The sequence below is a fragment of the Plectropomus leopardus genome, chromosome 20 (assembly GCF_026936395.1).
Source record: "Plectropomus leopardus strain MGB_pleo_1.0 chromosome 20, ASM2693639v1, whole genome shotgun sequence".
NCBI classification, from domain to species: domain Eukaryota; kingdom Metazoa; phylum Chordata; class Actinopteri; order Perciformes; family Serranidae; genus Plectropomus; species Plectropomus leopardus.
In genome coordinates, this window is record NC_142195.1 from 12,104,261 (window position 1) to 12,123,006 (window position 18,746).

General features: G+C 41.0%; 1 protein-coding gene across 3 annotated transcripts in view; it reads left to right on the top strand.

Annotated features, from left to right (window-relative positions):
- Window positions 1-652: 652 nt before the first annotated feature.
- The window catches only part of eng (endoglin), a 51,724-nt gene continuing 33,630 nt past the window's right edge, over window positions 653-18,746 (top strand). For all 3 annotated transcript variants that reach the window (XM_042509603.2, XM_042509604.2, XM_042509605.2), the window contains exons 1-2: window positions 653-809; window positions 1,841-2,042. In XM_042509603.2, coding sequence (XP_042365537.1) covers window positions 1,985-2,042 — 58 coding nt within the window. In that variant the 5' untranslated portion in view covers window positions 653-809; window positions 1,841-1,984. The remainder of the gene's footprint in view (window positions 810-1,840; window positions 2,043-18,746) is intronic.

Sequence of the window (18,746 nt, forward strand, 5' to 3'; positions counted from 1 at the left end):
AGAATTTCCTTAAGTTTACATTTTTTTTGCAGAGATTTATCAAGTCATGCTTTCTTGAAAGAAATATTGCTGTTGAGTTTTTCAAATTAAAATTCTATACCTTTAAATATATATATATATATATTTATGTTTTACACTTTGAGCCCCACAAATTGAGTGCCATCTAATTCCATTATTTTTGAAAAAAGGCAGACATCTCTACTGCTGATATCTCCAACATTCCACAACTCACACCAAAACAATCTAGACCCATAATTAGTGCTACAGGAAAGAGACAAAATGTGCAGTTTTGATTGTGGGGTTAACTTTTCCTTTAAAGGAGCTTAAAAAGCATTATTGAGGCAGCTCTTCTTGCCATAGATTGTGTGTGTGTGTGTGTGTGTGTGTGTGTGTGTGTGTAATATCACCCTGAGACCTAAATGTTGAATACTGGTAGGTGTAACATTGGACAGTAATTCAATGAAAAGAAAAGGCAAATCCATCTATACATAGTAAACCTATAAAATAAAATCCAGTGCTATAAAATCACAACACAAACCGAGTTGAGTTTTGCACGTGTTTTATTGGACAGTGCTGACCAGATCAGACAATGCCATGACAGGGGCAGCATACTAACATTTAACAAGGAAAAGGGAAAAAAAGAAAGGCCGGACAACAGCGGTGGGAGGGGTACAAAAGTAAATCAGCACCGCCCAGCAGCACACAAACTTTGGAAAGTCCTGACATCGTTATATCGCTGACTGCGGCCACATCCTCGCCCCTGGATTACAAAACCTGCTTTATTCAAAGAAAACGACCCTTCCTCAAAAGTAAGTTTTGTAATTCATAACTCTATTTTTTAATATCGTGTTTCCACAGGAGTGCGTTGTCTGTTTTAGTTCCCTGACAGAGGGCAGTAACTTAACTCTTTCCTTTATTCTCGACCAGTCCGTTTCATGTGTGTTTTGAAGTGATTAGCCAATGCTAAGCTCAAACAGCGGTAGAAAGTGATAGCTAAATATTTGGGAAAAAAAGAGTTATGGCTAAAAAGGCGGATAGCCGTATGACTTTACGTTTTAATTAACAATAATTTTCCTTATATATTGTATCATTGTTAGTGTACAGGTTGTCTTAATTGCTTGTTTTTACCATTTAAGCCGTCGTTTTTGTTTGTTGTTTTTTCGTAACTTTCCCTTTTAGCTAACTATGTTGCTAGTCCGAGACATTTTTCTCCTGCAGTAAGAAGTGCAGGGAAATAACGTGACTGTTTCCCTTTGGAAGTGCATAAACAGTTTACACAGGCTCTTCCTTTCCCTCTATATGAATCATATAACAAGAGCAGTCTCCTCCTTATCTGATCTCGGCATTGTGATATTATTTAAAGAAAGCGATGCCGTAGTGCTTCCTGAAAACAGTGGGCCAGAAGCTAGTGACCAGCAGATAACCCCTGGGTTCAGACCCTCATTGTGCACCAGGAAGGCAGACAGACATATTTTGGGTTTGTCTCTGGGGGCAAAATCCTGTCCTCTGAAGGAATTTAAGACATTTAGGCAACATTTCCTTCACTGTCAGTGTAGAATAGGTTGTGTAAATGACCCATGCCCTCATGTTCTCCATGATGTAGCTGCATGCTGGCGTTTAATCAAAAATTTCAGAGGTGTCACTTTCAATATGTTTCAGCATTGGAGAATGTATGTGTGTGTTAACCTTTACCAGGAGACAGATTACACACAATGCTTGTTTTAACGTTGTATGCTGAGTATGTGAGCGACATGCATTACATGATCACATCCTCATCAACCGTCATATCTCCTCATTGATTTCCGGCTTCTCTTTTTCCTGACCTTTCAACCTTTCAAAGACTGGAGTTGTCTGCGCCTCCGCTGCCACAGTCACTGCCGCTCTGCCACTCGACAAGGACACTTCGACCTCAGTCCGAGTTTCTTTACACCCCAGAGACCCAGACTCAGCTTCCACCAACACCTCAAACTTGAACTTTACAGAGATGAAGGCTTATGTGGCATGGTTTGCCCTTCTTCTGTGCGTCGCTGTTGCAGCCTCTGGTAAGTTTACCAGCTGATATTACGAGTTTTCAGCTTTTAGAGCTTATGTTATTGGGTTTCAGGCTAAAAATGCATGTATTGATAAGTGTATAACCTCAGACAGCAGACTGAAGGCCGCTGGATGTACTGGATTTGGAGCCTTCAGGGCGTATTTTTCAACCTAAAGTCAAGGCAGATATTAGTCTTGCCCTGGCCCGTTTTCTCACATAACTTCATTGTGATAGCTGGTTTTTTTTCTTGCACACTAAATCAGGATTTTACAACCAGTCTGCAGAGAGAGGTTAAAAGCAAAACAGTTGCTGTTTAGTCTTTTGGCTTGAATGATGGTTTATCTTTACAACGACTCAGATTATATAGCATATTTTAAAAGAGTAGGGAGATAAATGTGATGACATAAAACCTATGCAACTCCAAATTGTATTCAGACTATTGAATTACTGAGTACTCTTGGGAAGCATTTGTTTGTGTGGGTTTTAGTGATAAACAATATTTTATTTAAAGACAGTCCATGCAGGCACAGGAAACAAGAAAACATGTGGGCTGCTCATAGATTTTATGTCATCCTCCTCTGCTGCCCCCCCTCTAACACTCCCCTCCACTGGTTGCCTGTGGCTGCCCATATCAAATTCAAACATGTAATCCCTACAAGGTGGCAAAGGGATCTGAAGCCCTCCCTGTGCCTGCAGGCCATAATCCAGCCTCACACTCTTACCAGAGCTCGGCACTGCTGCTACGGGGTGTTTGGTCTGGCTTCCCTGCAGCGATCTGGCGTTTAGGGGGGGCCACACAACCACATGGCTTTCAATTAATAAAAGAATGTTATTGAATTTATTCTTTTGATTATTATTCCTTTTTGTGCAAATGCCCCCAACATTATGTCTCAAATGAACTGATCTGATTTTAAAAATCAGTGTCAAAAGTGCATTATGCCACGCAGTTTTAGTTAAGCTTATATATTTTTCCAGGGTAGAGGATATAGTTTTAAATCTATTCAAGATCAAATGAACTGTGACACTATCTGAAAGTACTAAGTTGTGACAAATTTTTACAAACTCCATGTAAGGAGTAGCTTTTTATATAGTACAATTTTGATCAGACTAAATACCAGGAAAGAAAGCACAATGCACCCTGCTGTTTTGTAATACAGTTTTAAACATGAACTCAGCAAAATAAGGTCGTACACGTTCATTTTTCAACCATGCACTTGAAGGTGAAACAAAAACTCAAGTGCCAAATAACCTTTATTTTTCCACACTCTGTCTGTGTCTATAAACATACACGAGAAAAACAAACTGGCATTTCCAACTTGCTTTTTAAATAAGGCAAATTGGCGCTGGCAAGCATACATCACTGTTAAGATTTAGTGCCAGAAAAAACAAGCCTGTTTGCAGAATCTGCCTTCAGCGTTGACTTACTGTATGACAAATCACAATATTGCCACAAGTGCTAAACACCGTCTCAGCAGGGGTGCTGGTGGCGGGGATACAGAGGTATTTTTTTGGCCAACTGGCGGACCTGCGGAGAGTTGACCTTGTGTAGCTTCCACTGCGGAGGATCAGTCACACTGTCTGCTGGTGGAGTCTGCAAGGAGCTGTTTAGCTCAGCTTTAATTGCCTCTGTGACACATAGTCCTGGATTCACTATCATTTTATTTCTCTCTTGAAAGAGGTTCCAAGGATTTTTCTTCCTCTCTTCCTCTTATTTTTTCGGCTCCAGCAGCTTTAAGAGAAGTCCCAGAGGGAGCTGTGACACTGTTCTCAGACGGCAGGGTACTCTGACCCTGTGCACTGAATGCTGAAGCGTTAATCAAAACATTGGTGTGACATGTATGAGTCCCTCTAACTCGGGCATTGTTTAGTCGTCGTTATAAAGTCCAGTATTGTCATATTAATTTGAAATTTTCTCTGACACAGTCTCCTGGGCTTAGTACTGTGTTGTTGTTGAACAACTCAAGCACAAACATCAGTTGTGACACACCAAGGCCAAGAGTGTACTCTGTGCGAAATTAAATTTGCACATTCCCAGACTGAGTAAGGTGCTGCGAAATAAAACAGCACCTATATATTCACTGGGATTTGAGGTCTGCTTGTTTCATAGAGTCCTCGCCAGCTGCGAGTCACTGTGGGAGCAGACACGATGTGAAAGTTCCTCAAAAGAAGAAGTAAACACAGAAAAAGTAAAAGTAAATCACGAATAGCCTGCAGCCTGCAACAAATCCCTTGACACTCTTGGCCAGTTTCAGGCAATGAACTAGAGTGTCTTATTTGAGCTCAGTTTTGCTGTAGCTTTTTAAAACTTATATATATATATACATTTAATAGACTGAATATACAACAGCATTTGCACTTAAGTAACCCAAACACTTCTTGGCCATATATACTGTATCTATAGATATCCTAGATAAATAATGTATGTATGTATGTGGCCTTGACAAGTGATCCAGTAAAGGCAAAGAATGATGTCTAAATAAAATTAGAAGTTTTTGAAACTGTAAACGTAATACGTCCTTAGCCTCTCCCCCGCCCTGTTTTTTGTTGTCGTGCATTTATTTATTTTAGTATGACGACTGACCATTTAGTGAAAGAGCGAGTGTTGTGCAGTTTCAACACTATCACATTACTTGGCAGTAGTTTCAGTGATGTAATTCTTACATGGCTATAGACTGTTGCACAATTTTAATGTTCCCACTGGGAAACACTGGTGTTGTGGTCAAGGAGCAGCATCGGGGCTGGGTAGTATATATCAATATTAAAACAATATTGTGATATGAGACTAGATATCTTAGATTCTGGATGTCATAAAACCATGTTGTATTTTCTTTATTTTAAAGGCTGCAATACAGTGAAGTGGAGGGTTGTTCCAATGCCAACACTTAAAATGCAGTGCAGTTTTTCCCATGGAATGACGGCGGCGTTGGTGGGGGGGGGTCTTGTGTGTCCCTTTGTATCAACTTTCTCTAAATTCGGATGGTTTTGGTACATGAGTGCAGCTCAGCAGGCAGAGCTCTCCATGAGTTCTTTTTTTCCCCTCAGCAGCAGCTTGTCACTCGCGGGGTTGATAATTGATATGTCGATTGGTTCACAGCTGATCAGATCACATGGATGGATGAGAGGAGCAGTTTGTCAAGAAAAAGTACACTTTTAGACCCAGCAGAATGAACGTTGAACATGAACATGAAGTTTCGCCTGACGTTCTGCCTGAAAAGCCTCCGATACTACCTGAAATACTGAATTGGTCATCAAGTCTGCACCAATCCAAAACCACCCTTTTATTCATAAACTTTAAAGGTGTGTGGGATTTTGTGGCATCTAGCATTGAGGTTGCAAGACTGAAACTTTTCCCATGTGCCAAGCGTGTAGGAGAACTACGGTGACTGACACGAGTGGCCCTTTCTAGAGTCTGTGTATAGTTTGTCCATTCTGGGCAACTGGAGAAACAACATAGCAATTTTTTGGGAGAGGAAATGTCAGCAATGTAATATTTTACATCGGATTAAAAGGGATTAACTGGAGCTATGGCATACAAAAATGATAACAATGATTTAACATCTGTACAGGATTAGTAGTATACAGCTTGTAATTTTTGTCTTTTAATGCGGTGGAATTCAAATAATATTTCACCCGATATGCGAGTTCAGTGATCTGATTGCAGTTGAGAAGGAAAAAATGGTACTGAATCATCTCTAATTGTCTTAATGCCAAACAATTGAAATATGTCTACTTTTAATGTGACCAATTTTGCAAAATTTAAAGACTATACTTGATGGAAGTTGATGGTTCACAGCCTTATCCTGCGATATCAGAGAAAAACTCCGGTTATGTGATTAAACCCACCAGAGTCAACCTGTTAAATTCCAACACTGATTTTCTAAAACCACAGACTAAAGCGATTTTACCCTGGAATCTGACATGAGATCGTGGTTTCATCAGCTCTGGATTATTTATAAAATCAACCACTGCCTTTTTCTTTCAGAACTTGAAAAGATCATCTTTGCTTTCACCTTACACCTTGATTATTAAAATTCCCTATGTGCTGGGATCAGTCAGGCCTTTTTTTTTTTGTTCACAGCTCATCCACAATCTCTGGACAGGCTTCTGTCAGGCTCCAATAAAACAGACAACATCACACCAGTCTTAGTTTCACTACACTGCCTCCCTGTGAGGTTAATTGTGTTTAAAATTTTTGCTGTTTGTTTTGAAGGCCTTCCATGGTCCAGCCTACGGGTTTATCTATGAGCGCAGTTCGTCTCAATCCCTTTAGTCATTTAACTGGGATATTTGTTTGTGCCAAAATCGTGGAGGCGGTGATGGCTTTGCAATAGTGGAATTAATTCTGCCTCTATATGCGGTCATCTGAGTACATTCTTTTTTAGAGAACATAAAAGGCATGAGATAAAGTGTTTAATTTTGCATCTTTCCTCACGGATGTGGAAACATCTGCTTCAGAAAGGACAATGTACATAATTTACTTCTAAATACATTTTTACGTATCTCTTAAAAAGTAACTACCAATTTAGTTTTTCTCTTCTTTAAAGTTGCGGGTGGCAGATGGAGAAGAATAGTCAAAGTTGGAGCAAAAGAGGCTGAGAAATTCTGACTTGTAGTACATTATGATTCAAGCCCCAAAACCGCTCCAGAAACGGCTGACTTTCCCACAATGCAACAAAATGCCCATGATTTACCCTCAGTTTGATAATGATGACAGCAGACCTTTGGGTTTGTGTGTGTGTGTGTGTGTGTGTGTGTGTGTGTGTGTGTGTGTGTGTGTGTGTGTGTGTGTGTTTTAAATGCATGAGTGCCCATTTACATCATTCTGTGTCCCCTTTCTAAATTCTGAGGTTTTTGCGGGTCTGTGAATGCCACACAGGCAGAGCTCTCCCTGAGGTCTTTATTTCATCAGTAGCAGTTTGTGACTAACAGGGTGGATAATTGATCTGTCGATCAGTTCAGAGCTGATCAGATTGATGGATGGGAGGATCAGCTGCTGCGAGTAAATGCAAACTTTTAGACCCAGTACAATAAACAGTAAAGTGTCACTTTCAAAGTGCCTCACAGACTGCTGCTCCGTCTGTACCCAGAGTACACTCTCTGCTCCAAGAGTGTGATGCTATGAATAATAGAACGTTACATATATTTCAACAGTGCTCTTAATGATCAGTCTAGCACCAAAAATAGAAAATTTATTTGTGGCGGCAGATGTCTTGATCATGGCAGGCTGCCACAAATAAATGAATGTGTGGAAAAACCCGTTAATTATTAATACTGCCCATGATGAGTAAACAAATCTTCATATGTGAAGTGGATTTATGTCCCTTTATGGGTTTTATATCTGACAAATTGAGCATACAGGTATATGCATTTTTCTAACATTGTTAGGCTCATTGGCCTTTAAGAAATGTTATTTTGCAGAAATTGAAGTTATCAGATTCTGTATGCCTAACTGCTTATTATGTGGGAATAAGTTGCATAAGACCACCTTAGGAGAAGATTTTATATGTTTTATTTCCATTCCACTTCATTATTGCAAGCACAATAACAGCTTCCACTTAAGCCGGATGTAGCAGTTGGACACATACGCAATTATCTACGCATCTGACAGAAGTCTTTGTATTCAGTGATTTTTATCCACTGCGTTCGCAGCGTTTCCTGGCAGGGAAGTAGTGTTGAATATGCCACCTTTCTGCGACGACTTTCCCAGTGGGAGCCCGGCATCATGATGTTGACTGCCAGACCCCCTGCTGTATTTCTGCCTACCCCAGAGTCTCCTCCATGGACTGAAGGAAAAGCACAAAAGTGATTAGCAAGCCGCTGGCGGGGAGGAGGGTGGGCCGTCTGAAAAATGAATCATAGAGAGGGAAAGACAGCAAGACAGACAGACAGACAGACTAACAGAGATAACAGAATACATAAAGACTGATTCATGGAGACAGTAAGGGAGTGGGGGGTCAAATTTATGTGACTGTCAAATAGCAGATAAGTAGTTCAGAGGGAAGATGTGGGGAAAGAGAAGTAAATAGGGGATTAAAAAAACACAGATAGGGAAAAGGACATGGCAGAGATAAAGGCTGGGAGATATGGAGACTCAGTTAAATGATAAGTAAGAAAAAGTAAAAATGAAAGACTGAGTAATTAGACAAAAGACAAAGAAAAATACCAAAGAAATGAAGCGACAGCAACAGGGTGTCACGTATTTAAAAGGAAGAAAGGAAAGAAATGGAAAGAGATGAAAAAGGTTTCTCGGAAGGCGTGCTGTAGTAGAATAAGCCAAGAGCAAAAAAAGAAGAAAAAAAAAACAAAAAACGTCATGTTAAAAATGGCGTTGAGAGTCAAAACAGTCCACTTCCCCTGTTTTACTGTAGTGAGCCAGCTCTGCCTGCAGTCAGACTGGGTGGCAGGGAGACGCGACCACTTGTCGCTGCCTCAGACCGATTTCAATCTCCTCCAATGTTATGCCCCTCCCAAATAACAATCCATTTCTGACTGCCGTGCTTTTCCTCTGTTTGAAAACAGAATGCAGTGTGAGAGCGCGCCGCTAACGCTGTGTTCCCCTCTTCTGCTCGTTCCCACATGATTTTTCACCAGCCAACACCTGACTGTTTATCAACATGGTTCTAGCATGCTGTGTGGCATGTAAATATGGATTTTTGTGAGATAGGAGAAGAAAAAAAAAAGATTTAATGGCATTTCATGAAAGTCTGTTTTCAGTTTTAAGTGGCGATATATTATGTATGATAGGTAATGCTACGGGGGGTATTTCATTCAGTGTTTGTATTTCTCTTCCTGAGTAAAATTTGGAGATAATTCCAGAAATTTATGGGTGTTTGTTTTAAGTAATAAAACCACAGCTGAAAATCTGATAAAAATGATTAAATCCTGCAATCTCTAGAGCCAATATTATTATTATTTTTTATTTCTCCCAAGAACTCTGGCTAATCTGCGGCACACTCAGCAGCTCTGTTCTGTTATCTACCCATTTTTCTTTCCCCGTTCTATTACCAGAAACACATTTTAGGCTGTCCTTGCCATGAGAGGACACTGCTGTTTTTGTAAATCGTGTTAAACAGTGTCCTCGTGCAGAAAACAGAAAAAAAAAAGTTGGAGGGGAAAAGCTGAAAACAGTCCAACCTGTATATAGTGTGGTCTTAACTTCTGTGTTACATAACTGGGTCTTATTTTAAAGGGCACTCCAGCATTGCTTTAATAGTCAAGCCTGATTCTAAATAATGTAAGTACAGAAAGGGTTTAATATGTATGAGGAGGTTAGAGATCCATAATACACATCATTTTTGATCATTATGGCTTTTTGCTGTATCTTGTCTGAATGTCTCCCGAAAATCACCATTGTGTGACTACAAGGTCTCGCACCCTCCAGCCCAATACTTTTCATTATGCAGTCGCATGAGCACTGAATGGCTCATTAGTAGTGGGCGAGATAAACGCCTCGTCAGCATGGCGGCCACTTATGCTCATATCAACATGCCCGCTGTCTGCGCAGATAAGGCATGGCATTATGTACTCTTATCTCTAGGTCTGTCTACCCATGGTTGACCCTGGGGTCTGCACAAACACAGGAAATGTACCTGGGCAGAATTTGGAGGGAAAAGTCTTGCTGGATTAGCTGACTCACCTAAGACTTTAAGTCAAAGGTGCTCAAAGTAGGGAGGGTTTCCGATCTCTGGCAAAACAAAGTATTTCACCTCATATGTCTTCATTTAATTGAAACTTCATTCACCAGTGACTTTAACTAATGAGGGTATTATTATGCAGGGCAGAATCAGCCCCTTAATCTGTCCATGGCAGAATAGCTACGGACAAAATGTTCTCAGCGAAAATGTCAGCTCAAATGCTTCGTGTCATGTTTTTGCACAAACTAAAGCCTTTGAACTTTTCTCATGCCCTAAAGGAAATCCCAACAAACCTCAAAATAGCATTTTAGAGCATTCTAATGCAATTTTGTTGTAAGTACTTCAGAAAAACAGCATTTTTCCTCCAGAAAACGTCTTTCTGCATACACATATTCAGATTGCTAAAGTGGTCAGTCCTGTGTAGTGTGCAGTTGAGTGTTGTATAATGGCAGAGCCTCTTGATTCAAGCACTGGGTGGGTAGTTTTCCTGTTGATTCAGGTGCCACACCGGTCAATCTGTATTTAGAGAGCTGGAATCTTTCTCTGTCTGTCTGACTCTGTGTGTGTGTGTGTGTGTGTGTGTGTGTGTGCACGCTCACTGTGTGTGCGTGTCTGATGCGATGAGAGAATCCTTGCTGAGTTTGGACACTGGGTTTTTCCATTTGGAGTATTTTTTGTGATATGTTAGAAAGCAGACTTTGTGACTCAAAGAAAAAGCCTTGGGACATCTGACAGGTTATTTTAATCTGCTCATGCACTGTAACTACAACAAATCCAACAGTCAAACTCGGGATACTTAATCTTTTCACAGACGCTGGAGGGGATGAAGTTCTACTTGTCAGAGAACTCTCCCAAGTCCAGACACTTCCATTAGTTAAATAGTGAAAATGAAATCATAAACTTGAAGCTGTCTCCAATCTTTCTATGAGATAATTCAAAAACCTTTATGTTCTTAGAGGCCCGGTAGGTTTTTTGTGACCATATAAATTCTAATATATATAATTGTACTCTTTGAACTGCATAGAAAATATACATTTTTTGGTACCTCAACTAATCGTAATAGAAAATAGGCTTCTTATACTGGTGTCAGCAGCATCAGAAAACAATATTTGGTTGTTTTCTGGAGTGTGAGAATAATAAAAGAGCCGTCAGTCAATTTAGTGATTGCCTCTCTGATCCGGCATATTGCATTTTGGAGTTCTGTCGTTCTTTCTTTCGTGTAAACTTGGCTCATGTATTGTACTTTTGACTTCACTCACTTTAAATATGTCCAATAAATCACAGAGCCTTCATTACTATGCCGCCCTCGTATCGGAAAGCATTAATATTTACTGGCAAAAATCAGTCAAGAAAAACGAGCTAATCTCTGTTGGTTCTCCACGAAGCATATGTTGTGCAAAGCTACATCAATCTTGAATGATTGGGAGCAACCACTGTGCAATGAATCTCTAAAGCTTCAATCTGCTCCAGTTGCACGCAGTTAGCATGAAACTTGCTAAATTAGTCTGTCTATCCACCAATTAACACTGAGATGATTAATTGTGTTTTGCTAGTGCTCTTTCAGTGTATTCACGGAAAAACTATACTTATATATGAATGGTAAAGATGCACTATACCCAGTAACTGATGTTGTCTGGCATATAACAGATCACCTGAACATGCACACAAGGCGTCAACATAAAAGTGATGGTATATTTTCCATGCGTGCAGCTTCTGTTTGCTTACAGAGAACCACAATCCATACAATCAAATTTACGTGCAACAAAAAAATTATGAATGCATAATTGCCATAGCAGCAGACAGGGCTTAGAGTGAGTGAGCGAACGACGGAGGAAGTGAGCCATAGACCTTCCATGCGCCACCGTTGGAATTGTTGTTCCGCTGGCTTCCGACAACGATGAGACGACGGCCGAATGGCTCCCAGAGGTGTAAACAGAACTAGTGTGAAGACAGGCTGTCTCCAGACCCGCTATCACATCCTCAGTTCCTCTCCAGCAAACATTCGACGCCGGACTTGGCACACACGAAAAAGTCGTCAGCCATTAAACTGACAAGACTAATCAGCAAAATTTTTTGGAACAGAATTTCAGGACTTAGGAGAGGGAGGTGAGATGGTCAGGAAGCTTGTGTGTTGTATGGAGTGTGTTATGTGTAGTATGCAGGGGTGAGAGGCCAGGGGACAGTGCAGGCCCCTGCAGAGCACTGATAAGGGCTTGTTTACCTTCCTGTGGATGGTCAGGCCTCAATCTGCAGTCGCGGAAACGCCGGGACAATAGGTGTGTGTGTATATGTGTGTGCGTGTATGTGGAGTCAAGAGAGACTCGAGCCAGCCTTGAAGCTCCCCTTTCCCTCTCCGGCTAACTCTGATAGGACCGCTGACCCCTCCCTACCCCCTTCCCCATCATGACTCCGTCGCCCGACCCTGGACACAAACAGTTTACTCTACCCCGAGGGACCAAGGGAGACAGTTGGTCTTGACGTTGTCTGCTGTCAGAATTTCCCCTCCTGTTTTTTTTCCCCTTCTTTCATTCTTTCTTTCAACTGCAGCCATGCACTGTAGCTTCAAGTTCTGCAACTCCCCCTTTTGCATCTAAACTCCAGGCAAGTAGCTGATGCTCTTTTCCACAGTGACTTACAATGAGGGAAGGCATGAAAGACAGGGCATGAAATCAAGTCTGCCTGCTTGCTCGCCTGAGGTGAGTGAAAAGGCAGCTTGTTATTGGGCCGCAGGTACTCAATCCCTTGAATCTAAATCAACATTTAGTTAAGGTGTGATAGAAATTTAAAATTCAAGGCCTTACTGCTGCTTTTCAGTACTCCACAATGTCGGCACGGCACTGATTCTCAAAGTTGGTGCAACAGTGATACGGACCGGTCTTATATTTACTGGCAGAAGTAGCTTGCCAACGGAAGGACAACCGGCAGTAGCGCTAACCTCAAAGCTCATCCACCATAAACAGCATAAATTACAGCATAAACAATCTCAGCAGAAATCTAACTTCAGTAGTATCAAGATTTTTAAGAAGCCTATAGCCTCTTGAATAATGACGCCATACATTGGTGCGCTGTCCAGATGGAGGGCAGGTAGCTGGATGCAAAGAATACCAGCGCTGCACATATCATTTATGCAGTACAAAGCTGTTTCAATTGATCCAACTGAAAAGAAACAAGGGCCACCTAAAGCCAGCTTCAGTCTGGAGGAGCAGAATCGACTAATGTCAGACGTTTATGTAAAAGCGTTGTGTTAAACATAACATGTACAGAGTTGAATTATAATGGACAGTAATGCCTTTGTACATTTACTCATCTGGTCAAAAAGAAGACGGCAGTCATTTCAGTCGTAGACCCAGCTGCTAATGTTAGTAGGCCTGGAGGACAAGGTAATGTGTAATGTAATGTGTATTGAAAATTGTGTCCATACAAGGCAAATTGGTCAAGCTGTGGGAAAAATCACTTTTGTTTATGTTGTATTTATTGGCAGCCTAGACGTTTATAAAACTCTTTTACATAGTCACCCTCCTGCATTTCCTATTCACACAGTAAATGGATTTATCACTCCTTGCCCCCCGTCTGAATTTCATGTGTCATAATAGTCACGTGATTGCAAACAAGCTAATGATGAAATGGCCTTTTTCCAAGAAGCGACTTTGTGTTAGATTTAATTTTAGTTAAAATTAGTAGTTTTTTACGTCTGCTGACCAATCACATGCTGACACTCTAGAAGATGTTCAAAACAAGAAGTGATAATCAGATACTTATATATACCGTAAGAATGAAAAATGAACGTTGCCTCTACATGTACATGCTTCTGCTTTTCGTGCAGTTGTAGACAGTCAGGAGCCACAGTGTGCCATTTTAAAGACACAGGATGTGACTTCTCAATTATTATTGTCTCACTTTGTCATATATAACTTGTGTGTTGACTTAGTGCTCATGTAAGTGACAGGGGCGACAGCAGTTTCATCTTGTTGGTGAAGGCATTCTGTCACCACTTCGCTCTCAGCCACTCGAGGCTTTCTTTCTTCTTGCAGCTCCTCTCTTTCTCTCCACTCACAGAAAGAGAAAACTCATTCCAGCTTTGCGGGAGGAGTTAAAACAGATTCTTTTTCCTTATCACCATAATGTTAACAGAGAGTGTAACAATGACGTGATTGCAACCCTGAAGTTGGATTATGGGCTGTTAGCATAATGTGATGCTTGTGGGCTGGAGCTGTGAGAGCACTGCTCACATATCCTACAATGCATTTTTGGCCTCGCTGATGCCTCAATGAGTGCCCACGTTATGAAAACCTATTTCCTAGAGCATTCATAACAATAAAATGCCAGTTGGTCCACCCAACTTAGAAATTTACGTGTTCTGTTTTTGCATACTTGAAAGCTACTTCACATTTATTGCAAATTTAGTGATGATTGGACAATCAGTGAGCAGTGTTTCATTATTGTCTTTTGGAGACGGTTTGTATACTGGTAAAGTGGTGCATGTGCTCCCATTAGCATGTCGTGACAGTTGCTTGGACTTGTTGCTTTTGTCTTCAAGCATTTCTGAGGAAAAAAAAAAGCAGCTGAAGAAGAAGAAATTCAGGACGTAAGCACTGTGTGGGGCTACTTTGATCCCTAATAATGATAAATCACCTCAAAGTCTCCAGTAACGCCCATGCACAGCCACTGACCCCAGTGCAGCTATGGTAAGCTCTGCATAATTATGTGGACAGTGAAACTTCATTTAGGAAGTTCAGGTTGGCATCCTGAATTAATTACTTTTTTACAGAGTGTTTTAATTTAAATCTAGAGACAGTGGAGATAGCACTTTAATGCACACATGGACAGTCGCTCACCGGGATGATGCTTGTCAGAGCTGTAGTCCATAAATCTTTTAGTTGATTTTGTCCAGCCAGCTATGGGAATGACTATAATTAATACCACAATGATAAAATGTGAGACACATCCCAAGCACAACTGGTCAGGCTCAGCTCTAGACTGGAATCTGCTTTTTAGTCTGAGCTCTAATTCATTCCACAACCACGAGACTCAGATGCACTTCAGATTCTGCTGTGCGTAGTTCACATGTGCTAATGTTAGCATGATAACATATTAGCATGAAGCACAAAGTTATCAGAAGTGAGTTAAACTCAACAAAGTAGACCCAAAGGCTGATTGAAGCTAGGTTTGGGCTGATGAATGATGCCATAGTCCAGGACATGGTACCCCATCCACCCCTCACCAACACTGGGGCACTGGTTTGTAGTGGTGCTGTTGCCAGATGGGTGAAATGGCACCCTTTTTAGCAACCAAGTTGTTGCGGTGGTGAAGATTTGCCACAGTCATTGATCAATATATATCCACCCACATTCTTTAATTATATATACTGCAGTTCTATGTGGTCTCTGTAAATTCAAACATTTTTGCGGATCCGTGAACACAGTGGAACTTGTGTTTTTTTTCCCTTAGCAGCAGTTTTAGGAGTTTGAGTCTCGGGGTGGATAACTGATCTGATGATCTGTTAAGAGCTGATTAGATGGATAGATGAGAAGAGCAGCTGCTGCAGAGGCGGGTACAAGTGAACTGAATGACTAACCAAATATATATTCCAATAGCGCTTCTATTGAATGGTCCAGCTCCAAAAATATTAAATGGATAAGTGGTGGCAGATGTTTTGGTGAGCCGTGTGAGTGTGTGAAACCCTGTTGTCCATCATGATCACTGTGGACATTGTAATATGCAACTTGAGCAGACATGGCCAAAGCCTAATTGAAACAGATAATAGTTCATGTCCAGCTGATCCTGTGATGCCCTAAAATGGTCACAGTAGTGGTGCTGCCTTAATGGTGCTATGCACAATTGAACACATGCGGAAAACAGATGTCTCTGATTTGGTGAGCTAGTCTCATATCTTTTTCATGCCATGGAGGTTAGAAAACAGAGCAGAGAGACCCTGGACATGCAAAGATACCAGATGGGTTTTTTTGTTGTTGTTTTTGTTAGTTTTGGCTCAAGGATGCTGGAGATAACCAGGAGATTGCTGAAGGCAGTTTTAAGTGCATCATATTGTAAGTTATTCATTGCTTCCAGATATTGGCTCAGTCCACCAAAATGTGTTTTCTCCAAAAGCTGCTGCAATAACAGCATATTGGCCATCATCGATTTTGGCTGCATTCTCGCTGGTCTCGATTTTGTAAGCATTCGATCACTTAGTTTGCTATGATATTTTTAATATGTATCCGGTTAATTAAAAGTGCCTATTAAGTCTGGTAATTTGGCCATTTAGTGTTGTTAATTTGGGTATTAGCAGGAATCTATTGAGGTGTACACATTCAGTAATACCTGTTTAATAGAATTTGCATGAAGAAAGATCAAAGATCAAATCTGATTACATGAACTTTCCATGATATGAGCCCATTTTCTGTCCTCTCAATGTTCCCTCATGTTTTCTACTCACATCTTCCCCTCATACCTAACATCTTAATGGAAATCATCAACATCCATAAACATGTCTTCTCGTGGAATGGGAAATGGAGGGGACTGATATAAGTAGATGAAGAGGACAGGGAATGGAATGGCTCTTCTATACCTCATTTACCAGCAAACCGCTTAGCGAGGCCATTGGCATTTCCGGGGTCAAGAGAGCAAAATGAATGTTCTTCATATCCTATGGTGACTCGTAAAAAGGGGACCAGTGGCACACGCATGTACGCACACACTCACACACGCGTGCACAGTCTTACGCAGTCAGTGTGATTTATACCAAGACCTCTTGGGCGACAGTCATGGGCCGTTGACTCTGTCACAGCAGAACAAGAGAGAAATAACTTTATGGATGTGGATATTGAGCAACAGACATTAACACAGAGGGCCAAAATAACAGGAAACCAGCCTTGACCTCTGGGGCGAGGGAGGGAAAAAAGAGATGGCAAGGGAGCATGGATGGCTCTCCATCTCGATTTGCTAGAAAAGCTGCAGTCCAAAGCCGAGCAGACTAAGAAACAGTGAAGAGGTCGTTCCAGGAATGATACACCCCCCTCAATTCCCCTGATTAGTACCAAATGTGTCCTTGATTTGACAATAAAATACAACTAAAAAGGGGTAAAAAAAAAAAAAAAAAGGTTTTAATGGGACACAAACAAAAGATGCATTATTTCCAAAATTTGCAACACTAAGAAGTATCTTGGATACTGTGAAGTGACAAGCTAATTCTAAAAATGTGATCAAATTAAAATAATATCTCATCAGCTGCTCTTTTTCCATCAGTGATAATGCAGTTCAGAGCTGTTATGAACAGATGAATGAATTGAACAAATGACTAAGAGTTCATAATACCAACCGGCTTTCATTGTGGGGACAACAAAAACAGGAGAAAAAGCTGATTATGTAACATGTTCTTGCTCCATCTTTTCTTGCTGTTTTTCCACTGCATTCATCACTTTCTATCCCATTTTTTCTCTATCTCTGTCCATTCTCCTCCACCGTCAGTGATGAAATTGCCTCAACCAAAGTCTTTGATTAGTGCTACTTCTATATACGGCACATCCTGTTGACCTTTCAAACTTTGCAATTTCCTTTTAACCCTTTCCTCTTTTTTTTTTCTCATCTCACTTGTTTGACTCTACGTCTCCTCTCTGAGGGATTATGGCCGCCTGGGTAAACAGACCAAATACATCATAAAAGTCAGTGGAGCGGTATGTCATGCAGCATTTACTAAATTAGTTGTTTCTGTTATGATATCAGTCTTGCCCGCTTATATGCCTCAGCACCAGCTGTTTTGGGGGTGATTGAGGCGTGCACACAGTAGTGGATGCTTAGGCATATATTGCTTATATTCATCTTGCTGTAGATATGCTTATCTAAGGCTTAGGTACAGGATAGAGTAGTTCTGACTGATCCCAAGGTTTCCAACACATTTGTTTATTTGCAGTGCCTGGCCAAAATATCAGCCTCTATGTTCATATGTGGATTTTTTTATTTTTGGAGTTGGACCATTGGTTAGGAGCGCTGTTGTAATATATATTTATCATTCAAATATTCAGAGCATCGCATACTTGGAGCAAAGACTGTACTTTGGGACGCAGGAGCAGAATGCCAGGCACACTAAAAAAATGAAAATTAACTTTTATGTTATTCATAAAGAAATAGAAAGTTCTATTTCTTATAGCAACAATACTCATTTCATTTTAGTGTTCGTTGTTTTTATAACCTACTTTAAATGAAACCAGCTATGTACCCATGGAAACTGTGCAACCCATGGTCTAGCACTGGGTCTAAAAGTTTGCTTTCACTTGCCTCTACAGCAGCTGCTCCTCTAATTCATTGATCTGATTTGTAACATCTCTGATCAATCTGACCAAAAACTGATTGATCTGCTCTCCACCCTGCGACTCAAACTCAACAAACTGCTGCTGAGAAAAAACTTCTGCCTGCACTGTATCCTCAGACTTACAAAAACCTACAAATTCAGAGAGGGGACACAAATGGACTCATGCAATAGGAACAACAGAAAGTATTGTTAATCTGCCCACCCCCACTCCCCCAGTTTCTCTGTGGTAAACACTGTGATCCCATGCCATGAGAGCTCACTCCATAGTAAAGGTGGGCTGTGTTGAGCAAATCCAGATGGGAGACCATAGCCCATTTTACACAGGGATCGTGCTACAGGGCTGCAATGAAGTTCCCTCTTTTTACTGCATCTGCACTTTTACACAGAACCAACTGATGGCGGCATCATTGCACTCTAGTGTGTGATTATACACTGCATCGTGTCATCCTGCAATTAAAGGAGGCATGATGAGTGTAATGTTTAACACACGAGCCTCTTGCGGGACCTAAAACATGTGAGTCGGCAACACAGTCATTTACACTCTGTTATATGGTGGCTGATGTCGTTCTCTGCTCGATGGGGTTAGGAGCTTGCGAATCTCATTGTTTTCCCAGTTTGCGCACATTTACGCATGGTGTTCCTCTTCTTTGTATTAACTGCTGTGCTAACAGCTGCTTTTTAAATCTCTTGCGGCGTGTCGCATGCATAAATACGTCTTTGAAACGTATTTCTGACCCCGTTTTGGGGCTGTTATTACCTCTGTTCCTGGCTT